General features: G+C 48.8%; 3 protein-coding genes and 1 long non-coding RNA gene across 6 annotated transcripts in view; 2 read left to right on the top strand and 2 right to left on the bottom strand.

Moving 5' to 3' along the window:
* Nucleotides 1-5498: 5498 nt before the first annotated feature.
* Nucleotides 5499-10250, bottom strand: ubl3b (ubiquitin-like 3b). Of its 3 annotated transcripts, none has more exons than XM_057042336.1 (7): nucleotides 10106-10244; nucleotides 9947-9990; nucleotides 9503-9607; nucleotides 7502-7610; nucleotides 6934-7020; nucleotides 6764-6841; nucleotides 5499-6689 (listed from the first exon to the last, which is right to left on the bottom strand). In XM_057042336.1, the coding sequence occupies exons 3-7, from the start codon at nucleotides 9527-9529 to the stop codon at nucleotides 6637-6639; spliced, it is 354 nt and encodes a 117-aa protein (XP_056898316.1). In that variant the 5' UTR covers nucleotides 9530-9607; nucleotides 9947-9990; nucleotides 10106-10244; the 3' UTR covers nucleotides 5499-6636. The 3 variants fall into 3 exon arrangements, with proteins under 3 accessions (XP_056898316.1, XP_056898317.1, XP_056898315.1); XM_057042337.1 differs by having other exon boundaries at nucleotides 9947-9987; nucleotides 10106-10243; XM_057042335.1 differs by lacking the exon at nucleotides 9947-9990 and having other exon boundaries at nucleotides 10106-10250.
* Nucleotides 10207-12727, top strand: LOC130530841 (uncharacterized). The gene is made up of 2 exons (XR_008951933.1): nucleotides 10207-10336; nucleotides 11953-12727. It is a non-coding gene; the product is annotated as an uncharacterized LOC130530841 (long non-coding RNA).
* Nucleotides 12728-13504: 777 nt separating this feature from the next.
* On the top strand, nucleotides 13505-19790 carry foxo4 (forkhead box O4). The gene is given in 4 exon segments (XM_057042331.1): nucleotides 13505-15429; nucleotides 15724-16840; nucleotides 16843-17295; nucleotides 17378-19790. Coding segments are annotated over 3 exon segments (1986 nt in total). The 5' UTR covers nucleotides 13505-14988; the 3' UTR covers nucleotides 17271-17295; nucleotides 17378-19790.
* Nucleotides 19791-20111: 321 nt separating this feature from the next.
* The window catches only part of sesn4 (sestrin 4), an 8024-nt gene continuing 3677 nt past the window's right edge, over nucleotides 20112-24458 (bottom strand). Inside the window, exons 2-9 of the mRNA XM_057042332.1 lie at nucleotides 23237-23434; nucleotides 22976-23158; nucleotides 22662-22901; nucleotides 22470-22566; nucleotides 22262-22383; nucleotides 22014-22180; nucleotides 21799-21928; nucleotides 20112-21717 (exon numbers count right to left, since the gene is read on the bottom strand). Of these exons, the coding sequence (XP_056898312.1) occupies nucleotides 21628-21717; nucleotides 21799-21928; nucleotides 22014-22180; nucleotides 22262-22383; nucleotides 22470-22566; nucleotides 22662-22901; nucleotides 22976-23158; nucleotides 23237-23434 (1227 nt within the window). The 3' untranslated portion in view covers nucleotides 20112-21627. The remainder of the gene's footprint in view (nucleotides 21718-21798; nucleotides 21929-22013; nucleotides 22181-22261; nucleotides 22384-22469; nucleotides 22567-22661; nucleotides 22902-22975; nucleotides 23159-23236; nucleotides 23435-24458) is intronic.

The raw sequence follows: 24458 nt of genomic DNA, 5'->3' as shown, positions 1-24458 counted from the left end.
AACTGATCCGGATGAACAAAAGGCGGAGGCTGCTCGGGAATCTTGGACGGTCACAAAAGCTCCGTCTGTTCATCACTCAGAGCCCAGAGTTGGACGGAAAAGCTTGAGCTGCGTTCAACAACCACAGATCCACACGCAGGAGACGTCCTATAAAACCAGGAAGGAAAACAAGCTCGCGTCTCCACGGGGCCCAACTTGTAAAACCCATCTGAGTTCAGACTCACAGATCTAATAAATCAACCACTTGGAAGGATCGATCAGGGTTTTGCCCCGGAGCTTTGGCGGTGGGACAGAGAGGGGGGGGTGGGGGGGTCAGAGGGGGGACAGGCGTCTCTGATGGAGCCAAACTGTGACGTCAGGCCGAGGCTGGGCCGCAGCTGCACGTCCTCGTCCTCGTGTTTGCGTCCGTCCTTCCTGTCACGGTGATGGATGGACGCTGAAAATGAAAACCTCTTGAATTAGGAGGGTTTTTCCTCAGAAATGGGAACTCGACACGTTTTTTTTCACGAAAAGACCCAAACAGCCTGATTGTAGACGGTCCAAAATCACGCCTTCAGTGTCTGTTGGTCGATGAAACGGTCGTAAAGTGATCATCACTGGAGGATCCAGAGAACATTTTGGATTCCTCTACAGGAAATAAAGCAGCTTCTGTCATTGATAGAATAAAGAAGGCTTCAGGATTCCCTCAAGATGGAGGAATTCCATCTGATCCGTCCTAAAAATGCTGACTTTATTTCTAATGATTCTGATTTCTGGAATGTGTCACTTATATAAGCTGAGCAGTAGAATCGTTCAGCCAGTCAGAATCAGCTCGTTTTCCCAACCCGGACATGAGCCCGATGGCCACAGAGAGCTTAGCGCGTTCTGTTCCGCATTAAAGGTCGCTCAGACCAGCAGCTCGTGGCGGTCAAACTGACCTCAACCCGCAAATGACATCACCGTCCCGAGATGGCGGCTCGCGTCTCTGCCTCCTCACCGGCCTCACTTCACCCGCCGGGCGTCCTCCTGGCTCCCGGTTCAGCAGGTGCTGCCTCCACGCCAGCCAGGCCGGAGGCGCTGCTCTCCGCCGAGCCCGTAAACTGGGATGAACTGTGTCAGAGTTGCTGGTTTGCTTCCTGACCGTGGCGTCTCCCATCAGCACGCCGCCCTTCCCACTGCGTTATAATCATATCTTTATCCTTTGATATGTGAACCAAAAATATGGAAACAGCGAGTTCAGACACCTGCTTCCCCCGACTCACAAACCTGGCAGCTCTGCAACGATGGACTCCACCTGACCTTTCCTTGTTGCTGCTCTCAGCACCAGCGAGGCCGCCGCCGCCACCGCCGCCGCCGCTGTTGCTGCTGCTCGGCCCCAGAGAGGAGCAGCGCTGGTTCAACACAGAACATGGGCCATAACAAATAGCAATCACCTCTAATTAAATGCCAGAGCAGGAGGATCCCGCCTGGCTCCTGGAGTTGCTATGGAGTCATTATCAGAGGGAAACACTTGTCGGCATAGAGGAGGATCAAAACGTTTGATGAACAGTGGGAAAAAAACCAGACAGAGGCGGCTCCGAGCGGCCCGTGAATGACCTTCAGGGTGCTGCTCGGGGACGCAGTGAAGGTTAAATTGTGGGCCTTAAATAAAACGCTCGGGAGTGATTTTAAATGACTCTAAAAGAGCTGGGATAGAGTCCACAGGCTGCCAGAGGCTGTTGACGGCCTCCAAAATGACATCCGAGACCGTACCCTCCGTCTGCAGCAGGAGCTTTACCTCCTCTGTTGCAGGTGTGCCTTTGAGATTATGAGTGAGACAAATTCAGCCGAATCTTTGTCGAATCTTGGCCTCACAGGAGGCCTCATCCACCCCGACCTTGACTGCCTACTGCCGCCTTGCTACACGTCACTGTGCAGTAAAAAACACCTTTGTGCGTTCACCACACCCGACAAACAAAGGAGCACAGACTCGGAGCTGTTCGGCCCTCCTCTCTCCTACACAGCCTGGTCTCTGTAAGACCCACACAAAGAGAACTGGGACCAGCTCCACCCTCCTTTCTCCATTCGCTTTAGCGTTTCGTCTTGTTTTTCCTGCTTCTCTGGTGCCAGGAAACTTCCAAAACCGGCCCAACAATGTCACAGAAGCTCAGAAGTTCTCGCTCAGCGTTTGGAGCCGCTCTCGTGCCTCCGTCATCCGATCCCCTCGTGTCAGATCCAGCCGGGTGGAGGCAGAAATGCTGCACCTGTGCACAGGCGGGGACGGGTGCAGCGCGCACCCCCGGCCATCTGGTCCTGACACCCCTGGTTGTCTTCTATCTCTCCAAACATGTAAAGGCAGCAGCCTCAGCATGCGTTACATATTTGCCCCACCCCTCATGGTAAGCGGCGCGTGGGAGCGAGGCCAGGTATCTTAATCCCCATCACCCCGAGGATTCCCCACCAAGAGATCCCATTAGTGAGGATAAAAGCTGTAATGTAGTCCAGAGACGCTGGGTGGACTTGTGGTGCACTGCAACCCCCACAGGCCGGTGCTGACCTCCATCTGATCCCTCACTAACTGGAATTACAGCTCCAGCTCCAGCCGGCGGTGTAAAAGAGCAACGAAGTGTAAAACATGATGTCTTAATGAACAACATACACACAGCAGGTCCAATATAGTTAAACAAAAAGCAGCAGATCACTCAGAACCCGAGGAGGAGGGAATCGACACAAAATGTGGATTTAGCATCCAAGAGTCCGCAAAGGATGGAAACAAGGGCACGGAAGCGTGTTTCCATTGGCCTCAGACACAAACGGGCCCGGGTCAGCGTCCGGTGTGACTGAGCAATAATCATACAGAATGTGAGCACGGTAAATAATTCAGCAATTGGAAACGTTTTTTTCCACTCCAGCGACGTCAGGGAGCGTGTTGGAGCGTGAGGATGGAGAAAGCAGAGGCACCTGAGGGCCAATCACAACCTACAGCCCCAACGTAAACACAGGAGAAGCGCTGATCACATGATCCGACGGGACAAAGGGCTCGTTTTAACGACCTTCCTGTTGGGTTAGAGAACTTTCAAAGAAGGCCGTCCCGGTGTTTGTGCAATGTGCTCGTTGTTGATTCGTTTGTTAAAATGTTTTATGGGGAAAAAGGAGCAGATTATGAAGTTGGTCTTCAGAAGTCGATGTGCAGGAGGGAAAAATCAACAAGTCAAACAGAAAGTGGGACATTCTAATGAGGAAGATCCTGATGGATCTCTAAAAGTCACCCTGATCCGCTGTCCTTCTCCCAATTAGGAGACAAAGGCGGCGCCGGGAGATTCACACACACCCCCCCCACACACACACACCCTGCTGGGCTAATTCAACCTCTGCATCAGTGTGTATGTTTTCACACTGGCCTCCTGAACCCTTTTATTCAGGGGCCACCAGAGGAACACGGGTGTGTTCACACCAGGGGACACATGATGACACGTGGACACACAAGCTGTCCTGACGTGCTGAACGTCAGGATGGGACAGAAGTATTAATATCCGCCTTCCTATATGAGTGTAAGTGTGTGTGTGTGTGTTGACAGCTGGTTTTAATACAAGAGTAAATTAGCAGATAGCAAAGTAGTCAGAGCCGGTTTTATGGAGTCAAATCCCCCCTAAGAGAAAATAACACATCAACAGCCCCCTGTTGACTCAGCAGCTTTTCTATCATTCATTTATTCTAAATAGACGAGGCTGCACTAGATTCCAATCATGATACCAACTACTTCCTTCCTAATAACCTCCCCTGTTTGTTGTTCTTCATCTGGAAGATTTTAATGAGATTATTGAAACACAAGTAAAGAACAGTTTGCAGGAAAAGAATCATCTTAGCTTTGCCAAATATTGAATCTAGCTCCATTAATCCCATTCAGTTTTGTTTACACAGTGTCAGACACGATCAAGAGACCCAGAGTCTGACCCCAGAGGAAGCACCAGTAGCAGGAAAAAGTCCTTTTCAACAGGAAAGAACCTTAAGAAGCCTGGTCCTGACTGGGCTCCTTCTGGGGGGGGGGGGGGGGGGGGGGCTCCTGCTGACGGCTGCTGAGTAAGAGCGTAATTAAATGTTAAAATGAAATCAATAACATTGGGTTTCTTTCATTTGCTCTGAAGGATGACGCCGAGCCAAAGCTGCAGCGTCATTTTGGGTTGAACTCTGTGGTTAAGAGTTCACATAACTAGTACAATGGATCATTTTAGCAGTTATTGCGTGTGCCTTTGTGCTACTGGGCAGAATGTTTTCTCCTTTTTTTGATTCTAAATGGCAGTTGGAGTCTGCCTGTAGCAACATCAACACATGAGCGGTGATTGTGAACTGATCCTCGTCCTGTTCCAGCAGGATCCCAAACACACCCCGAAGTCGGGATCAGGAGACGGGGCCTGTGTGTCGGGAGCAGGGGAGGTGCAGACATGCCCTCCGGCGATGAGTGCGGGCTGGACCGCAGCCCGCTGCAACACCCCCCTGACTGGCTGCACGCGTGCTGGACTCATGTCAGCCACACAATGAATCCATCCCCCAGCTGCTGTGGTGGACTTGACCAGCAAAGGATTCCACAGCGATGAATCCTGCAGTTTAAAGAGCAATAATGTGTCAGAGGTCAGCTCCTGTTTCAGCAACACTTTTCCACTAAACAGTTAAGGTTAGTAGCGAGTGGAACGTGTGAAGAGGGACAAGAACAATGGTGCGTCTGGAAGCAAGGCATGCTGGGAAAGGTGTGGGTTGACTGCACTTTTCCGAAGGTGTGCAGCCAGTATCAAGTGGAAACCTGGACCTACTGCAGCTACATGTCAGAATCACATTCCTGAGGCAGCTGGTTATCAGCTCAACAGAAAAGTGTCTGTACAGTTTTAGGGTTCTCCCCCCCACATAGGAGGGTTTTGTGGAAAACTATTTGGGAAATATTTTGTTTGACGTCTGGTGCCTGCTTGGAAAATTCTGCCCCCCCGAGGAAACAAAAATAAAGAGTTTTTAAAACACCAAGGAAATCCAAGAAAAGCCTGAAATATGTGTCTATTAAAGATTTTGATTATGAAACAGGTTTAAATATTCAGTTATCAGGAGAGTCAATGAACCGTTGGTCACATTCACGTAACCAAAATAAGTGTTGGTTTAATTTATTTCACTATATAGAATACTTTTAAACAGTTATTCAAACAATATTTAAATTATTGAACGTATTAATGATTCAGCATGACGCCCTCATTGTACCTGTACAACACTGACCTCTCCAGGCAGATATGGGGTACTACACCTTACTTACCACCTGGGTCTTACGCCACAAAATGTTATTTTAGAATAAATCATGTCCCAAAAGGTACTGTGCACTATTTAAAATAAATAAATAAAACAAACAAACAGTTGGACAACTACCCACAACCCACTGTACAGATACGAAAGCAGAACTAGGTTATATGCAAAACATACCCAACCACTTCTCTCACAATTATACACACCCCACATAAAAGAAACCCAAATAGTTCAGACATACAGAGCTGAGATTGAAGGAATTTGCCTTATTTAAAGATTTATTAATTTATAATACAACCTTATACAACATCAACCACAGCGCAATTTAGTTATTTTTACATTTATTCATACTGAGCTAAATTTCATAGCTTTGACACCGACATAACACAAGCCAAAGGACACTCGATGGAAGGAATCAAAATCTTTCTGAAGAAACCACAGCCCATCGACGCTCCGCAGTCGCCCCGCTTTTTTTAAAGTTTAAAATAACATCAACGTGCACGCCCTAATCCCCCAATTCCCCTTAGGCACACTCATACACAACACTCATTCACACTAAAATACTTATGCACAGATAAAAATCCATATATTTAAATTTCAATATTAAGGATGACCGAGTTCCACAATAAAGAGGAAACGAGAAGCAGAGGCGGCTTCGAACGAAAGAGAAAGGAAACAACCTTCAACTCTTCATCAGGCGGGAGAGAGCCGTCCTCCCGGCCTCACCTTTGTCTTCGGTTGTCTCTCCTCCCCTCTCATCTTCACCTGCTCCTCCTGTTGCCTTTGACTGGCCCAACACGGCGTCACGCCGGAACATCGACAAGTTCGTACAGTCACACCCAGAGGTGTTGGGTCCTCATCACTGGGAGTCTGTCCAAAGTCTTTTCCGCACTGGCCCTTTGTAACGGCGCAGACAGAACCGTTGTGTTTGTAAGAGGCAGGAACAGTCCGAAGGGGAAGATGGCCTCCTATAACAGCCATCCAGGAAGAGAGGATGCAACACAAACACTTCTGGATGAACAGAGCGGTTAAGTGCATTGAGAGGGTTAACGCCGTTCCTTTAATTCCTCTTGGCTAGCAGGGAAGGCTTTTTAACCGGGCCAGCAGCGAGCAGGCCCGAAGTGAGGAAGGGGGGGGGCACAAAAAGAACAGCGACGGAAACTTCTGCGATGCAGATAAAGTCTGGAGGCAAAACATGATCATACTGGCACAAAAAAACTCGGCTTGGACGAGAGTTCAGGAAATTAAGCAGGTGAGAGCCCAAATCACACTTCCTGTGATGTGCTCTGCATCCATAGCTGACAGGCAGGTAGACAGAGTGTATGGGGATCTGTAGGGGTGTGTGTGTGGGTGTGTGTGTGTGTGTGTGGGTGTGTGGGTGTGTGTGTCTCTGTTGGTTTACAAGAGCAGGCAGCAGTTGCTCTCTGTAGTTTTCTCTCTGTTCCTCTGACCTGCAGCAGACATCAGCTAGTAAACATCAGGTAGTAAACAGTGTTTGTGCAGGCAACACAACAAAGAGCCTCACCGTGAGAGTTGGGCTCCGGTAGCGTCTCTCTGGCAACCAAGTGCATAACCGTTGTTCGGCCGGGCGGCAACTTTAGAGCTTTAAACATGGAAGCAAGTCATTACGTTAGAACGTTTCTCACCACCTACAGCAGTCATTTTAATGTTGTGGCAGCTCAGACACGGTCTCACCCCCCAGGGTAACGTTGCCATGAAGAAAGCGCCCCTGGAAGATGAGGCGCAGTATGCTGGGACTGCTCACCCTCTCCTCCTCCCACCCTGTCACGTGTGCAGGGAAACAGGAAGCTCATTCAGAACGGCCTAAACTAGAGGTCGCTAGAGAGGTTCGTATAGACCAGATTAAAAAGACAATAAGCGTAGGGTTGATTTACTAGAAACGCTTTAATGTGAACAAAAATACAGTTTCTGCTCTAAAATTATACGTCCTTAACATGAAACAGCAGCAATACCTATTCAAACAGCCCCAAAAATAGAATTTGAATTCAAGCATCCATTTAACAACTTTAATAAAACTTAATTTCTATAGTTTTGCTTTTGAGTTGGTCAAAATCCCAGAAATAAAATGTTCGTCATCTGGCAAATTCACAGTTGAACTTTTGCCTTGAGGGTCAAAAACATCCCCAATTCCCATCAAACTCCAGCAGAAACAGACTTGACCATGAACCGGACACAACTGTAGAAACTGTTCGTGCCACAACCGACCTGACAAAAGCATATTGGGTTAAACAATGCAGCGTACCTTCAGGCCAGTTGTCGAAGACGTGCTTGGCGATGTCTGTCGCCGAGTCGTTCGGGGAGAAAGTGAAGTCTTGTGTTTTCCCACTGACCAGGATGAGGCGGAGATGCACCTGTGGCAAAAACAAAGACAGTTCACAGGAACGTTCCGGGACCCACACCCCCATCACAGTCCTCTCTCTGCCGGCTGTGGTGGAATTCCTGCACTTCCTCTAACCTCTTCTGACACCAGGTGACCTGCGGAAGGCCGTGAAGAGAGCGGCATTCCGGCCTAATGGGATTTATCCACACCAGATCTCCACCCTCTGACCGGCCTGCTTCATTCACTCAGAGCTTACGCTCAACTGAAGGGAGCCCCCGTTTACAGAGTCGACAACAGATCTGGGTGGGGTCGGGCGGTGGGGGACCGGCCCTCGAGTTCCCTGGGTGCTGCAAGCCTCTGTCCCGGCTGTCGGGCTAATGCGATAACCCCAGGTGTCCCAGACAGCTCTTGGCCATGTTATTAAATTTACATGGCCAGTGCATAGCCCCCAAGGAGACCGAGTGTGTGTGTGTGTGTGTGTGTGTGTGTGTGTGTGTGAGGGGTGTTAACACTGGGATTTCCTTAAGAATTATCTTCCACTTTATATGAACAAAGCCATTCCCACCAACCGTTTCTGTCCCATATTCTGGCCCCAGAAAGCCTGAACAGCAGCAACATGTTGTAAATATTAGCAGCAGTTTCTTTTGTGAGCTGAATGACAGAATCACAGAAATGAGGATTAATTCCCACTGAAACAGAGACGTGCTGAAAGATTCTGACTTGAATTATGATCCACTTCACAGCAGCAATAAAAGGGCCGATGAAACGAAGCCAACGCCTCTGGGCCGCGGCAGCGTCTCACTGTGGCAAAAATGGAATGGATCTCTGCACGTTTCAAACAGGCAGAACCTCAACTTTCTTTAGCTCATACACCACTAAGGACAGAACAAAGGGGTTTAACCATGAGGTGGGGGGGCAGGGAGGGCGGGGGGAGGGGGAGCCACTCTCTGATCTGTTTACAAATACAACCCTCCTGCGGTGGCGGTCCTCCCCCTCCTCCTGAACCGAATAACCCCAACGTACAGTTGCATACCCATGTCATCATTAACGAGCTTTGTCTCCATCCCTTCTGACCCCAAGAGAATAAAAACAAGTCAAATCTGCCCGGTTGCCAGTGGCAACATCCCACATGATCAATGTCAATAATTCTCCACTCCAAAGGAAGATATTAATCACACTCTCTTTCTTGTATTGCCCATTTTGTAAAGGGAAACAGTGCCTTAAGGCCTTATTTATTCCCAAATTACATAAAGACATTAATCAACCATGAGTTCCTTAACTAGTTGTTTTAGAATTTAATGACTTTTCTTTGTTCAAAACCTCAGACTCGATTAAGGTATGAGTCTAAAAACCTTGAGATCATTCAAATCTTTTCAATAATTGAAATTGTGGCATTCAATTACTGGATCACTGATTTATCAATTCATTTCCTTGAGCAGTCATAGCTTCTATCGCTGCCCACAGTTGTAAATAATTATACTGCCTAAAGCCTGCTGCCACATCTCATCATCTGATAAGGTCGACTTAACCGCATTCTGTGTATGACTACAGCGGTTTCAGATGCGTCTCATCTATAGAATATTGTCAACGTTGATGGAGGGAGGGGCTGTGACCAGGAATTAGTAAAAGGCTGCCATCAATTGGCATCTAAACCTTGAAAGGAAAGTAGGGCAGCGTTTTAACTGAGATTAGACAGATGGTGTTCACAGGAACAGCAGTCGTTGTCCTAGCCAAGTGTTGCGTCTGGCTAATCCATGACTCCTGCCTCGATGAAAGTCAATTTATTTAACCTGGTGAACGAGTCTCACCGTGTTACACGTACAATCGAATGCAGCCAGTGTCTCTATGGATGGACACATCCCCGGCAAACCTGGGCTTTGTGTTGCCAAGAGGAACATTGTGGTCAGAGAAAAGGTGGCTCACCATATCCAGATCCCTCTGAGTGGTCATGGCTCAGGAAGACTTGGGTTCTTGGTGCAGGGAGAAAATGACCGGGCTGCTTCAGCTGCTGCACAAGGGTCCAGAGCCCTGGAACAAACAGGGACTTCACAGATGAAGCTCCTTCCTGACACCACGACATGGCTATCATGCCGCAGCCTTGTTATCCCGAAGTCAACAATGCATACAGGTTTATTCATTCAACAACATAGAAGTCCATTACAAGATTTACAAAAGACTCCGTCTGTTTCGAGGGGAGCAGAGTTGAATGTCTCCAGTCTTTCCTGTTATACAGAGCTAATAGGCTAAATGCATCAAATACTGGCCTAGACTCTTAATGAGCTTCAAAACCCGTCGCAATACCAGTTGATCCTCGATAACACAACAAACGTAACCACTGGAAAGACGTTGAGACCTGCCGAGTTCTACCTGAGTGACTTGAACACCGTGCGCTGTGGAAAGATCAGCTTCTGCTAAAGGTAGCATAAAAAGATGTGTTAGCTTAGGCTAACGTTTCTGTCGGAAGCTAGCTGCGGAGTGGCAGGTTGACTGAACGCACCACGGCGATTTTTGACCTGCCGACCTCACCTGCATCTGATGATTATGATGTAATTGTTCGGTTTAATGGGCGAATCAATGGTGAGCGATTTTCCTGGAGGAAATGTCGAATGGTGACGGATACCGTTGGCTGTAGGTGTCGGTGCGCCAAACGGACGAGAAAACGCCGGATGTCAGCTGGTTGTAAACACCAAATCGACCGCAAAGTCACCTGGGAATTGAAGTAGGAAGCGCTGATAGAGGGATCGATATTTCTCCGAGGTATGAACGCGTTGCAACAACGGATCTTCTTTTTAAATATACAATTATCCTTGTTAATTAGTTTACACCGTGAAGCACGTATTAATAGAGAGGCACAAATAAGTAAACGCATACCCTCTTTAAATAACGTGTATCTCTTAAAGGGCAAGGTTATGTTATTTTTTTCCAATAAAATGTTAAATGCAACATTTTTGTTCTGTGCTATTGTACTTTGTGTTCATCAAGAGAATGAAATGGCCCTTTCAGAACTGAGTGGTTTATCACCTGTGCCAAACTGGGAGAATGAGCTATTGTTAATGACAAGTGACTAATAACATGTGTGATGCAATGGAGAACAGAAAATGGTACATTTTGAGATCACAAACAATATTGGACTTTTAAATAACCAAAATAAAAAATATATTTGTTTTGAAATGTTCAACATGTCTAATTTCTTCACATATTGTGACTTTCACCAAAAACTAATACTCCAACTCTGTGAAATACCTTCAGTGAGTTTGGCTGCCACTGTATATTACTTATATTTAAGAATGACAATGGCTGGGACGATTAATGACTAGCAGCAGATTATAGACTATGATGCTGATTACAGAATCAAGGCACTTGGAAAATAAGATCTTTGTTATCTTCCTTTATTGGATAAGATTAACAAGTTGATAACCAGTGCAAGTAGTGGGAGCTTGAAAATATAGCCCCTGTGGACCATTAGCATGCTAATGATCTGGGTGGTCACCTGAGAGTTGTTAGCAGGGTCATTGGTAGTTGGTAGTCACCTAGTTTCGGTTGAGGCGTCTCCCCTTTGTCTGCTGGATCACATGGTGGTGAGTCACTTGGTCTCCTGGAATGGTGTGAACGTTTGGTTTGTTTTGGAAGGAGTGGAGGACTGCATTGAACGTGGGTGATAGGAAGTGCCTCAGGCCACCACCTCTGTTTAAGGATGGGTTTTCCTATTTGACATGGATAGCTTCCTTGACCCCCCTTTCAAACCAGCGGTCTTCTCTGGCCAGTATCCGTACTTGGCTGTCCTCGAAGGAGCGCCCGCTCTCCTTTAGGTGTAAGTGGACTGCTGAGTCCTGACCTGAAGAGGTGGCGCGTCTGTGTTGTGCCATTCTTCTGTGGAGAGGTTGTTTGGTTTCACCAATGTACAGTTCCTTACATTCTTCCTGGCACTGTACAGCATAAACAACATTACAGAGGTGGTGGGCTGAGGCACTTCCTATCACCCACGTTCAATGCAGTCCTCCACTCCTTCCAACAACAAACCAAACGTTCACACCATTCCAGGAGACCCAGTGACTCACCACCTGCAGACAAAGGGGAGACGCCTCAACCGAAACTAGGTGAATACCAACTACCAATGACCCTGCTAACGACTCTCAGGTGACCACTCAAATCATTAACATGGCAATGATCCACAGGGGCTATATTTTCAAGCTCGGTCCCCAGCGAGTTCAGAACTGAAGAAGCCTTCTGGACAGAAGGCGAAACGTCTTCAAAGAGAAGACATATTGTGAATCACACATCACCAAAATCATCTCTTCATTGTTACATCAACATTATCAACATTTCCTGAAGATTTCATAAAACTCCATTCATGATTTTTACTTTGCAAACAGACACACAGACGGACGGAAAGAGGGACGGACGACGGGCAGATCAATGCTGACTACCGTATTACCACCATGGCGAAGGCAATAATAAGAAAAATCAAGCTCGCACTCTGGTTTGAAATGATCAAAACATCCAAAAGCAGTTGTGGAAAGAGTATTCTTGATGCTGATCCCAGATTAACAGCAGCATTTACACAGGGTGTCTTCCTGTGTAAACGTCTCACCTTCTTTCACTCATGACTCAGCTAATGGAGCACAATACTCGGTTTAAATGCAAATACCATAAATGCAGTTCAGCTCCAGAGCTGAATCAGAAAGAGTGGATTAAGTTTGTTTTCCATGTGATGAGCAGAGCACAATACATCCCATGTGACTGGTTACACTTTCTCAAAGATCATACACTCACATTTAATTAAAGAAAGAAAGAACCTTGTCAGTTACAAAACATAACTGGAAGCCATCCCATTGGCTCCAGCAGCAAAAGGCTGCTCCCCTCAGAGTCGTGGAACATCCCTCTGATTGTAAGTACACAGCTTTTCATTAGCAAGGATATTCACTCAGCCCTGAGATTGTGGTGATTGTATATCAGTGATTTTCTGGGAGGGTTTGCTTCTCTCTTCTGCTCTTTTATTGTTGATAAATGGGATATGAATGACTAAATAAACTTCATAAACTCAATTAGGAAAACACAAAGAATGTATGATGGAAATGACTGAAACTGACTTCATTACACTTGGAAATAAACCCCAAGTAAACAGCTTTTCTGAACGTTATAACTAAATGTCACAGCTCTTCTTTTAATCTTTTTGTGGAAAATGCAATTTAAAGAAACTCCGTGAAAGCATTTTTGACGTATTATATGGTTGACCTAAAGGAATCATGCCTCCAGTCCTAATACTCTGGCAAAAATGTGTGCAACGCTTAACAGTTAGGAAGCAGTTCATTCATAGGCTGGGATTGTTGTCTTTCGCTGTACTCTGTGTTTAGTAAAGCTGTTTAAAAATGCTTGTATTCATAGTGTGCTGCTGATGAAGTCATGCTTAATTAATTTACAAATCAGTTAGCCCATTTAGATGTAATGCAGCATGCGGCTGGTCTCTGTTTAAATGGTTTACTCTGTCTCGCAAAGAGCATTATAGGTCTCAAGGTTACGTCACATCTCGACCCAGGAGAACAGAGAGTTTTCTGGATCTCCGCTGTTAGAATTACACTGAGTACTGATTGCATGTGTCAATGTACACAGTGGGCTAAAATATCAGCGATGCCCATGTTATACTAATGGTAGCCCCATTGACCATCAAAACTGGTATATAGAAAGCTCAGTGAAATAGTATATTAATGTTAAATTCATATTTGTAAATATTTGTAAACTAAATGTAAATTTACAGCATGTGATAGAAGCTTTTGATACCTTAAATGCCCTGTCCGGGAATTAGTACACGTTCACAGACTGTTACATAACCAAAGATTGCCTAAGTTGCCTCCTGGGCCGGTGTTTATGTCCGCGCTGTCACCTCAAATCCTCCATTTCCCAGAATTCCCCGTTCGCGCATGCGCAGCGGCCGTTATCTGACAGTGGTAAACAGCCGTCAGAAGGGAGGCTTCGCATCGAGTCAAAACAAAACAAGTCAAAAAGACCTCGAACCAGCGGCTATTCGGGTCGGCACAACGACATAAAGTAGCAGAAAAGTCCTCGCGGAATAGAAATCGATACTTTGAGCAAGTTACCGGAGACGTTTGACGGACTTTCCACGGATTGTAAACTCTGTTGGAGCAGGATCTTAAGCGGCTAACGCCGCGGTGGCTATCGGGCTGCTCTCACGAGTGAGTGGAAGCCGACAGACCTCCGAGACAACTCCACGGAGCAGCTGGGCGATTTCTCTCCACTTCGCCTAGGAGACGGCAGTGGGAAGTTCGTCCCACCTTCTGGCTCCGGCCAAAGGGGATCTAACCGCGACTTGATCGAGCATCGTGCGCCGCGGCTGGAGCGTGGAGGAACATGGCAGATGGTGACATGCGCCCGGTCGCAATGTGGCGGATCGCGCACACCTCAAGCACGGACTTTTGAAACTTTTGTCTTTACTGGCCTGGACTGATTCGCTCGCCAATTGATCGCGATCTAGACCCGAACTCTTTAATCTCGATCGAGTCTTTTTTGTAAGTACTTTGTTACAGCGGCTGTTACGCACAGGCCAGCGGGACGGACGTCTCTCCACGTTTTACACTCTGGCCGCCCAACAAAACTGTTTCTGGGCTCCCCGGCCCCCTTTAAACGTTGATACCGGACCGACTCCTGACTTTGTGCGCATTTCCTGTATACATTTTGGAGTTAACGCTATTTTCCTTTTGCGCGGGGACTGACATAACTTCGTTGTTTACAATTGGAGGCAGACAGACAGACAGACGGGCTCTCCCGAGAAACTCATTTTTATTATTCAGATAATCCCCTTTTATTGTCTTCATACATTTACAGAAAAGAGACCGTATCCTTTCTGTCTTAGGTGGGTTTTACGCCGTGATCAAACGTGGAAATCCACTCAGTCGCAATACGAAAGAGACACGTTTTGGTCTTATTTTCAATCACCCCTTAGTCCCAATTTATTGACCAATAGACCTTTGCAATATTTGACATTACAAATGTTTATCCATTTGCGTATGGACGGGAGAGGCATGTTCCCCTGATCCCTGCGCCAGGTGAGCCCCCGCGCGTCTCCGCCGCGTTTCTTTTTATTTCATTCAAACAAAAGGACTTCCGACCTTCCTTCCTTTTGTATAAATCAGAAGGTTTATGATAGCTACTATTAAGGAGATTATTTGGGTTCCCTAATCTCCAATCTGAGGATTAACAGAAGCTATTGGTGTGCCCAGATTATTACGTCTCTTTCTAGACCCTCTGTTTACGCACCGCGACCATATTGTTTTTATGTCCGGAGACTCGTCTTTTAACCCACCAGCCGCGCCAAGTTACATCTACAAGTAGATGGTTTAAGGAGTTCCCTGCTTTTTCTTTTATTACGTTGAGTGGAAGTTCAAAAGAGCGTCATGGAGGAGTCGTCGGTGCCCCCGATTGACCCAGATTTCGAGCCGCAGAGCAGACCCCGCTCCTGCACCTGGCCCCTGCCGAGACCCGAGATCTCCGCCGTCAAACCCGAGGGAGCGGACGGCACGGAATCGGCGGCTGGGACGCCGCCCGCCGACGAGGACAAGCCCGAGCCGCAGCAGACCACGTCTGAGCCCGAGAAGGTGAGCGCGCTGGCGGAGGGCGGCGTGGTGGCCGGCGTGGGCGGAGTCGGCGCGACGCCCCGCAAGGGATCGTCCCGGCGCAACGCGTGGGGGAACCAGAGCTACGCCGATCTGATCAGCCAGGCCATCGAGAACTCCCCGGAGAAGAGGCTGACCCTGGCGCAGATCTATGAATGGATGGTGAAGACGGTGCCTTACTTCAGGGACAAAGGAGACAGCAACAGCTCAGCGGGCTGGAAGGTGCGTGAGCGAGCGCGCGTGTTCCGTCCACTGGGACGTAAATCTGACATCAAGTTCAATTTGTGTGATTTAACAACCCCCCCACATCAAAGGAGCAGCGCTTATTCACTGTGCTTGGAATAAATACATAAAAGAAACGAGAGAAAACTATTACAAAGTCGTTTTGTGTTCTATTTAATGTAAAGATCCGGCTCATTAGCAACAATGTTAATGTATTTATGTCTACCAGACATTAATGAGATTAATATTTTGTTCTGTTTATGAGTTCTCCTGACTTCTTTCTCTTATTTTCAGAATTCAATTCGCCACAATTTATCACTCCACAACAAGTTCCTGAGGGTCCACAATGAGTCGACAGGTAAAAGTTCCTGGTGGATGCTCAACCCGGAGGGTGGGAAGACGGGCAAGGCTCCTCGCCGCCGAGCGGCGTCCATGGACAACAGCAACAAGCTGCTGAAGAGCCGCATGAGAGCCAAGCAGACCAAGAAGCAGGCGGGGGCCGCGGGCCTGGGCGGCGCCGGGGGGGCGCTGCAGGGGGACGGCGGCGCGGGTGGCGCCAGCGCCGACAGTCCCAACTCCTCCCAGCAGTTCCCTAAATGGGGGGTCAACAGCAGCAGCCCCTCGTCCCGCGGCAGCTTGGACGACGCCGACATGTGGACCAGCTTCCGGCCGCGCACGAGTTCAAACGCCAGCACGCTGAGCGGGCGCCTCTCCCCGATCGCACCGGGGCAGGAAGACGACGACAACCTGCCCGACGAGTCGCTGCTGGGGAGATACACGGCCAGCAGCCTGACCCCCACCCTGACCGAGACGCTGATGGAGGAGCTGGATCTGATCGACGGCCTCACTTTGATGACCGGGTCTCAGGGCGGAGCCAGTCCCAGCCCCGCCCCGCCGGCCCCGCCCACTCCCCTCCCCTCCGCCTCCACCCTGCTGCCTCGGGGCTCCAGCTTCGGGGCGTTCGCTCAGCTGCAGCCCTCCGGCCTGACGCAGCCCCCCCCCCACGCCGGACCCAAGCCCCCCATCTCTCAGTGCGGACCCAGCACCAAAGAGCCGGCGGCGTTCAGCAACTCCATCTTCAACCCCATCCCCAGCTCCAGCTCTCTCGGGAGCGGCCATTACAACAGCCACGTGCCGTCCAGCCTGGAGGCGCTGCTCACCTCTGACTCCCCCCCGCCGAGCGATGTCCTGATGACTCAGGTGGATCCCCTGATGCCCAATCCTGGAGGGGTGGGTTTGATGTCCCTAAGCACCTCTATTGTAGGTGTGGGGTCCAAACCCAATCAGCTGCTTGTGGGTAAAGGACTGGAACCAAGCAAGGTGCCCCCCATGGCGCTGCAGGCTCCGATGCAGCCGCCGCCGCCGCCGCCGCCACAGCAGCACCAGCAGCAGCAGCAGCAGCAGCAGCAGCACAGCAGCAGCAGCAGCAGCAGCAGCAGCAGCAGCATCACTCTCCGATGGGGCTGGGAATGATCCTCTCAGGAATCTCTCAGGACCCACCGCAGCTCTCCACCCTCAAAGTCCAGCACGCCGCCGTGCCAACGTTGGGCTCCCATCACGGAGGGCCCGGCGCCGCGGCCAATCCCGGCGCCCTCCTGCAGGGCATGAACCCCTTCGGAGCCCCGTCCTGCTTCCAGAGCCCTCAAGACCGGCTGCCGACAGACCTGGACATCGACATGTTCACCGAGAACCTGGATTGCGACGTGGACTACATCATCAACAGTGACCTCATGGACGCCGACGGTATCGACTTTAACTTTGACCCCATGATGCCGGGAAGCCAAGGCTACGCGGGCCCCGCGACCACGCAGGGCTCCACTCACAGCTGGGTGCCCAGCTAAGTCCTCGCCGGCGCCAGGCAGACAGGTAACCGCCCGCCACCCTTTGGTTACCGGCGATTTGGCCGCTTCACGCCCGTTTTGAACGCGCTGTCCTCCTTGTGACGCAGGAACCGATCTCCAATCAAGTTGACCTCACGGACGGCAGACGAGCGGCGGCGCCTTTCTCCTCGCTGCTGCCTGGAAATGCTCCTGTCTTGTGTAACGTGTGTTTTTCTCCCCGGACTCAGACAAAAGCAGGCATCAGCGATGTCACGTGCCAACGCCTGCGGAGGACGGGCAGGTCCAGGCTACTATGCACACTTTTTAACCTTTGCAATGATCTGACTGGCAGCCATCCTGTTGTAGATGATTTTTAAAGACCCCCCCCCCCCCCCCCCCCCTTTCCTGCTCAGACTTTATAATACGCCTGAATAGCTGTAGGGAACTTTAAGGTACTCGGTGGCTTTGGTATTGACGGCTCGGAGGACAGAGCGTTCCTGGAGACATGGCCAGTTGTGGCCGCTCTGCGTCAAAGGCGTAGGAGGCGGCGAGCGCAGCCGGGGGCCGAGCCGGACCCGGCTCACGCGTACGAGTCGGTTCTTTTGAGAGAAATAATGAGGAAATTTGACGTTTGCAGTTCTGGCGTGGAGGTAGATGGTTAGCGCGTTCTTAAACTTAGTTTTTAACCCCTGACGTGCAGTTAATCTAACAAACTGAAGTGATCGGTGCGCATACACACGGGGCATTCGAGGGTTCATTCATGCCGTCACGTGACTGGTCGGCCCAGTATTACCGGGTCTCAGCAGCACACCAGCCGATCGCGGTCCTCTCGTCAGCACTTATGGTTCCTGCCTCGCCGGCGTCCCAAACTCCACGACGCCCGCGGCAGGTTTGACCCTGGTTCAGAGTTTAACTCCTGTGAAACCGACACATTGCACACAGCGTCACACTATGCAGAGCTTTCAGGAAAAGTCGTCACCTTTGAAGGAAATTTGATTTGAAAAATCTCTTCTTGAAGGCTTTTGCTATTTAACGTTTTCCTCTCACACTTTAATTGTTCAGCGCTTCATTGATTTAGTTTACAGACGAATTCACTGTAAGAGGTACAAAAAAAAGAATATATTTGATTATAGTTTTAATATGGAGGTAATAAATGATATATTAGTACTTATGAATATATTACTAATGACAATGATGTTTTTTTACATTGGAAGAAGCATTTTCAGATCATTTCTATTGGTGATTTTCTACACTTTTATTTTTGTAAAGGATGTAATGCATGTAGATTTTATACATAACCAAAGGAACACTAATATTCGCATGGCATTTAGCGAGCGCTTCGACTTGTCTCAGTAGGCGTACGCTTCTCAAACGGGCGCCTGCATCACCGAATCTGACCGTCAAGGGTGAATTAGAGCTTAAAAGAAAATCCAACTGTTGAGATGCAGCAGGCAGATAAACGTCGCCCTCCCAACGCTGACAAAATTACCATCTCAAAAGAGACTCTTACAACCGTTACCTCTCAGGGTCACTCGCAGGAAAATAGAAGACAGGAAGTCAGTTTGTGCACAGATGCAAGCAAAGCCGGTGCAAATCGAATCAAATAGCAACACTTTGACTCCACCTGTTTGGCAGCAAATACTGGAAACACACCGCATCTTTTTTTGGTTGATTTTGGAGATGTTTCTGTTGAGTTGACCTCAAAGTTTCACTTTTTTTTGTACAGTAGTCCTCCAGCCTTGTATATCAGTACTAGCTTCTCCCTTTTTTTATTTTGCTAATATTTAAAACACTATAGCATGATGTTACTCTTTAGACAGATGGGTTTCATTCTGTAAACACCCCCTCCCCGAAGCTTTGTGTCATATATGTATTTGATTCCTCCCTCAAGTTTAAATTTGAAATCATCTTACTGTAGCTGTAAAATACCTTAGCCTGGTTTTATAAAGCACTCTTCTCTTTTTCAGACATTTCTTAATGGTGCTAGATATATTTTTGTGATGTATGACATCACAAACATGCATTCATATCAGGGCCCTTAGAAATTCCACCGTGCCCACAAAGATTTGACCCCTTGTAGAATCAGAAACCAGCTTTCCCCCGCCCCCCATGGTTTGTTGTTTTTCGTCAAGTTGGAGTCATATGTTCAGCAGACCCTTCCAGTTATCCTGGAACTAATGTTGGAAGTGTTGGAAGCAGGTGTTGTCTTCCCTTGTGATTATAATTATCTTCATATTTGTTCTTAGTTTACTTAGACTAGCGGCTAACCCTTGTATGGTTTTCATTTGATATGGCCCCAACTTATGCATTTTAGAGCAGGAGAAGGGTGGGTTATGTTTAAATTGTTCCCACAAGAGACGGGAGGGAAGGGTGGTCACGTTCTTTTAAGTTCTGCATAATCCAATTATGTTTCTGACTTTAATTCATGTTGATAGTTTTCCTTTATCTCTCCCCCTACAGTATTTTTTCAAACTTTACAGATTGTATAATAAGCCGGACATGACAAACACCTCTGAATAAAATTGTTTAATCCACTTTGAATCTGTGTCGCGATACTTTGTTCCACTAAGATGTCAGTTCTCCAGGGTGACCACCGGGGGGCGCTGCTGGCCACTATATTGATAAAACCCACCAAATTATACAAACGAAAGATGAGTTAATACATAAATATATAACAATACAGACATATACATATATAATCTACATGTATGTGTGGATATCAGTATTCATTATAGAAAGTACATTCATAAGGGTTACAGTGAAGCAGGAAGAGTTTCAGGCAGGTCAAACTCTCTTTCCACGGCTGGAAATTGGCCTCTGGGGAGAAACATGCACGTAAAAACAACACAAAGGAGGCAACTATCATCTTCATTAGCATCTTTATTAAAAAACACAACACATTTTTTAATCTTTGTCTCGCGTTTTCTGTTTTTTTTTCTTTAAATAGTTACCCATGTTTACGTCTGCTAAACTGCAACATTTTTACATCCTTCTGTGTCAAAGGCTCTGGCCCAGCTGCTGAGTCTCGGGGAGGTTTGTAATACAACTTTTGCAGCTGTAATATGCGAGACACGCCAAAGCCATCAGTGGGGCGGCGCCTTCCCTCAGTGGCCCTCCAGCTTTAGCCCAAGGCACCTGTGTCGATATGCACTTGTTTCTTTTCTAGATCAGGCGGCTTCACTAAACTAACTGCTACATCTACCAGGGCTGCAGCACAACAAGCAGGTCCAACGATCACACCCGGACAAAAATAAAATACTGTAAAGTTTACAAAAACAGTAAAAAAAAAGAAGAGAGAAGACAGAATGTACATGAGTCTTAACTGTTGTTCTACTTTGCAAATTGTACCGTGGATTTTGATAATCTGCTCTAATACAGCTCACAAAAGACTTTGATCAAGACTCAATCTAAACTCATGACTGGTGCAGATTTACTACCCAAATGCATGTTTTTAATGACCTTTGGCCTGAAATTCAGTCGGATTTCATCATTTCCACATCAGTGGAAAAGGGAAAATGGCTCAGCTTCATCATAAGAAACACACCCACCTCTTCAAATACAGTCCTTATCGGGTAAATTGTGTATATTCTTGTAAATATTATTGACTTAAATTGAACATTTTTCATTTTAACTTGCGTCTCAAAAATCTGTCTTTGAATATCAAAGACAGGACAAACTCTTTGTTACAGGTCCTACAGTAGAGAAGACCGACACCGTGCGGCGCCATGTCGAATAGCTACCTACAATTATAAATATATAAAGTTTTTTTTTTTCTTAAAAAGTGCTTATTAAAAGAAACTATAGTGATGTCTTCATTTCCAGCAGTGTCACTTGTTTGTTCTCGACCAACATCGGTACAAAAGGAGGGGGAAAACGGCGTCCTTTGCAATCCAACAGTCAGGGATCGTCCTCGAAAAGTAACCGAGCCCCGTTGACATTCATTTAAACTTGTAGAAAAGGTGTTGATCTGGGGAGTGGGAGGCAAAGCGATGCAGGAGGAGGCCGGTCAGACCAGAGGAGGAGCGGATTTGGCGAGCGAACGCTGCTAAAAACGAGCAGGTTCTCACAGACGGAGCTGGAACACAAACGGGTCAAAACTAAAACCAGTCCTGCAATAAGAAAACAAGAATTGCACGTTATCTTGGAGAGTCTGCAGGATGGGGGGGGGGGGGGGGGGGGGGGGGGGGCTGCATCATACTGCGGCGTAAATGCATCAAATCAGAGCAGAGAAAGAACATTCAGAGGCGCAGCGATGAACAATGGAGCTCTGTGTCCCGCAAAGTGTCTCCAGCACCATCCAGCCGCCGCCGCTCTCCAGCCTCCTGTTTCCGCGTCTCTCGGTACCAGAGGAGTGTTTCCAGTCGGGCCCCTCGAGCACTTAGGTGACCATGAACTTGGTGATGGCTCTCAGGGCGTACAGCAGCTCGCCCTGCAGCCGGGCCTCCATGATCAGTAGATTCACGTGTATCTGAGGGAGCCACAAACGGGAATCAAGCCGAGGCGGGGGGGGGATGGCCGAAGGTGAAGCGGCCGCTGCCGGCGCTCTTACCCGTTCTGAAGCTGAGAGCGGACACACCGGAGTCTTGGTGGCATCTGGAAAACAGGCTACGGCTTTGATGTACAGCTTCAAATCTCGCGGCAGCAGCTGGTTCACCTCCCCGTAGTCGTAATCATCGTACCTGTGGAGACAAACGCGCTCAATCCGGCGGCCGGCGGGGGACAGCGGGACCACGGGGTTCCGCTGCATGACAGGCGGCAGCTCACCGTATTCCGATCACACACTGGATGTAATTCCAGATGGCTCTCTTCAGGTCGGGGCTGTGCAGGGAGGGCAGGCTGGTCACGCTCCTGAACCGGTCGTCCAGGAAGTGCCCGATGTCCGAATACAACCTGTTCACCAAGGAGAAGCCGTGGTCCTCCCACGAATAGTCCTGCGGGATTTTTACATTTATTTTGGAGTCTGGCATAAAAGTGAATCAGAAAAGTGCTATGAGCGGATAAACCGGCCCCACCTGAACTCTAAAGACTTGAAAGTGGTCCTCCTCTCGTCGCGCAAACTCCTGATAGCAAAAGTCCGGGTCAGTAATGAAGCGCGTCGGGTCAGCGAAGCAAACCGTCTCCTCCTCCTCCATTTCTAAAAAAAGACACACGGAGAGTGAAGCAGACGTGGTGGAGGCGGAGCCTTCCCTGGGTTTGGCTCGCCGTTTATGGGGAACCAACCTGTCTGTTGGCTCTGGAACAGATGCTCTTCTCTCCTCTCACGCTCCTCCTGGATCCTCTCCTTGAGCCCCAGAATGTCACAGCTGGAGTCCAGAGACTGTTGCCCGACAGGGAGAACAACAGGATCCGCATTGATTCTCATCTCATAAAGGGTTAGGGTTACGTCAGCAAAAACAGAGACAAGCGGTTTACCCGTCGATGCGTTTTGTGTTCCGTGGGAGCGGCGGGTGTCTGAGGCACGTTGGTGTTGCCGTTGGCAGCGTCGAAGGGGCAGAAGGTCGGCGGGGTCCCGTTGGGAGATTTGGAGAGCGGGACATTGTCCGCGTTTGTATCGCACCCAAACACAAAACTGCAGAGGGAGTGGCAGTGGGCCAGGATGACCACCGCCTGCACCAGCTCAGCCAGCGACCAGCACTGCTCGCCCAGCAGCGTCTGGAACACAGAGAGGAGGTGAGCGCCCGTCCTCACGGGGACGCCAACAACCCACCGGGACGGATGCTCTTTACCTGGATGTGTGAGCAGGCGGTGAGCCAGGGCTGATGAGCCAGCACCTTGTTGATGTGGTCGAGGAGGCGCAGGCGCGGCGGCGCGGCCTCCAACCCGTGCAGCCACAGAGGGTCCCCGCCCACCCGCAGGAAGTGAGCCGAGTGCCGGTGGACCAAGTAGTTACAGTGATGACGCGCAGCAGCCTGAAAGGCAGGGAGGGAGATTTAAGAGGGCCGGCTGGTGCCGTTAATCAGGGGGACGCGTCCAGAGCGTCCACCCACCATGATGGCGATGTAATGGCGGTATGGCAACGGGAGGGGCCCGTCCATGTGCAGGATGTAGTGCTGTGTGCGCAGGAAGCTCTCCAAGTACTGAGGGTGAGAGGCCATCTGCTGGGACACGGCGTCCACGCTCCCTGTGCTGACCAGAGCCTTGGTGAAGAGCAGCGACACGCGCTCCTTCTCCCCGTTCACCATCACCTGCGTGGGACAGACGGACGGTTTAAAAAGATAAAGGATCAAAGTGGTTACACCGGCGGCTCAAGGTCATTTGGGAGGACAACTACTGCCGCCGGCCCGCACGGCTCGCATCACACCAGGCACCGACGGTGCTCAGCCAGCAGCTCCGTGGGTGCACGGAACCCACAGGTTACACATTTCTGATTCGCTGAGGATCAGTTTCTGAGAACTGAAAGTGAATTCAGTCAAAACCAAAACAATAAACAGCTGTGAGCTAAAAAAAAAAGAAAAAAAGAACAGAAGTCTGACCTGAGGAGCCAAGAAAAACAGACCCGTGCGGAGAGGAAAGCTGGCCTCTTCCTGGAGACGCGGTCACCTTTTACAGTACATTTCCTGCCGACGTACGAAAGGCCGCCACAGGCCAACCTTTGGGGGCTCTATGAGCTGTAACTCTGGTTACAGTGCTGATGAATCACACACCGCTATCACAAAACAAGCAACCTTTTAACTGGCTTTAGCTTAGCTTCAGCATTAGCCAAAAGCACAATGTATTCACTGCTATTATCCTGTATCTATCCAAGCCTCTTAGCTTTCCTATACTCCACACTCCTTTGACACGGACATGTGGTCATGTGACCTTATGTGATGTCATGTCATGTGATCGCCGTACTGTGCTATTAGAGAGAATGCAAAAATTAGTGAGAGAGCGATGCAGCCGTCAGGGACGTGCTAACATGGTGCTACTGTAGGCAGCTGGTCCACTGAAGACACAGATTAAAGACCTTCTGACAAGAGTCCGTGCAAACAGGCATCTTCCTGCCCTCAGAAGAGCTGCTGATCAGTATGCAGAGCGGCACCGTCCAGGTAACTACTCCAGCATGTGGAAGGCCTTTCTGACATGAAATTAAAACCACAGATCTGACCTGAAACAGAATAAATGGGGTTTCCTTTAGTTGGCCTGCTGGCTCCAAACCTTTGGGCAGCTACAACGAAGCTGAGCAGCCGTTCAACAGTGCGCTTATCACAGGAAATGCTAACGTCTGCT

This window comes from Takifugu flavidus, chromosome 9, assembly GCF_003711565.1.
Source record: "Takifugu flavidus isolate HTHZ2018 chromosome 9, ASM371156v2, whole genome shotgun sequence".
Classification (NCBI taxonomy): Eukaryota; Metazoa; Chordata; class Actinopteri; order Tetraodontiformes; family Tetraodontidae; genus Takifugu; species Takifugu flavidus.
This window is presented reverse-complemented; position numbering and strand designations above follow the sequence as displayed.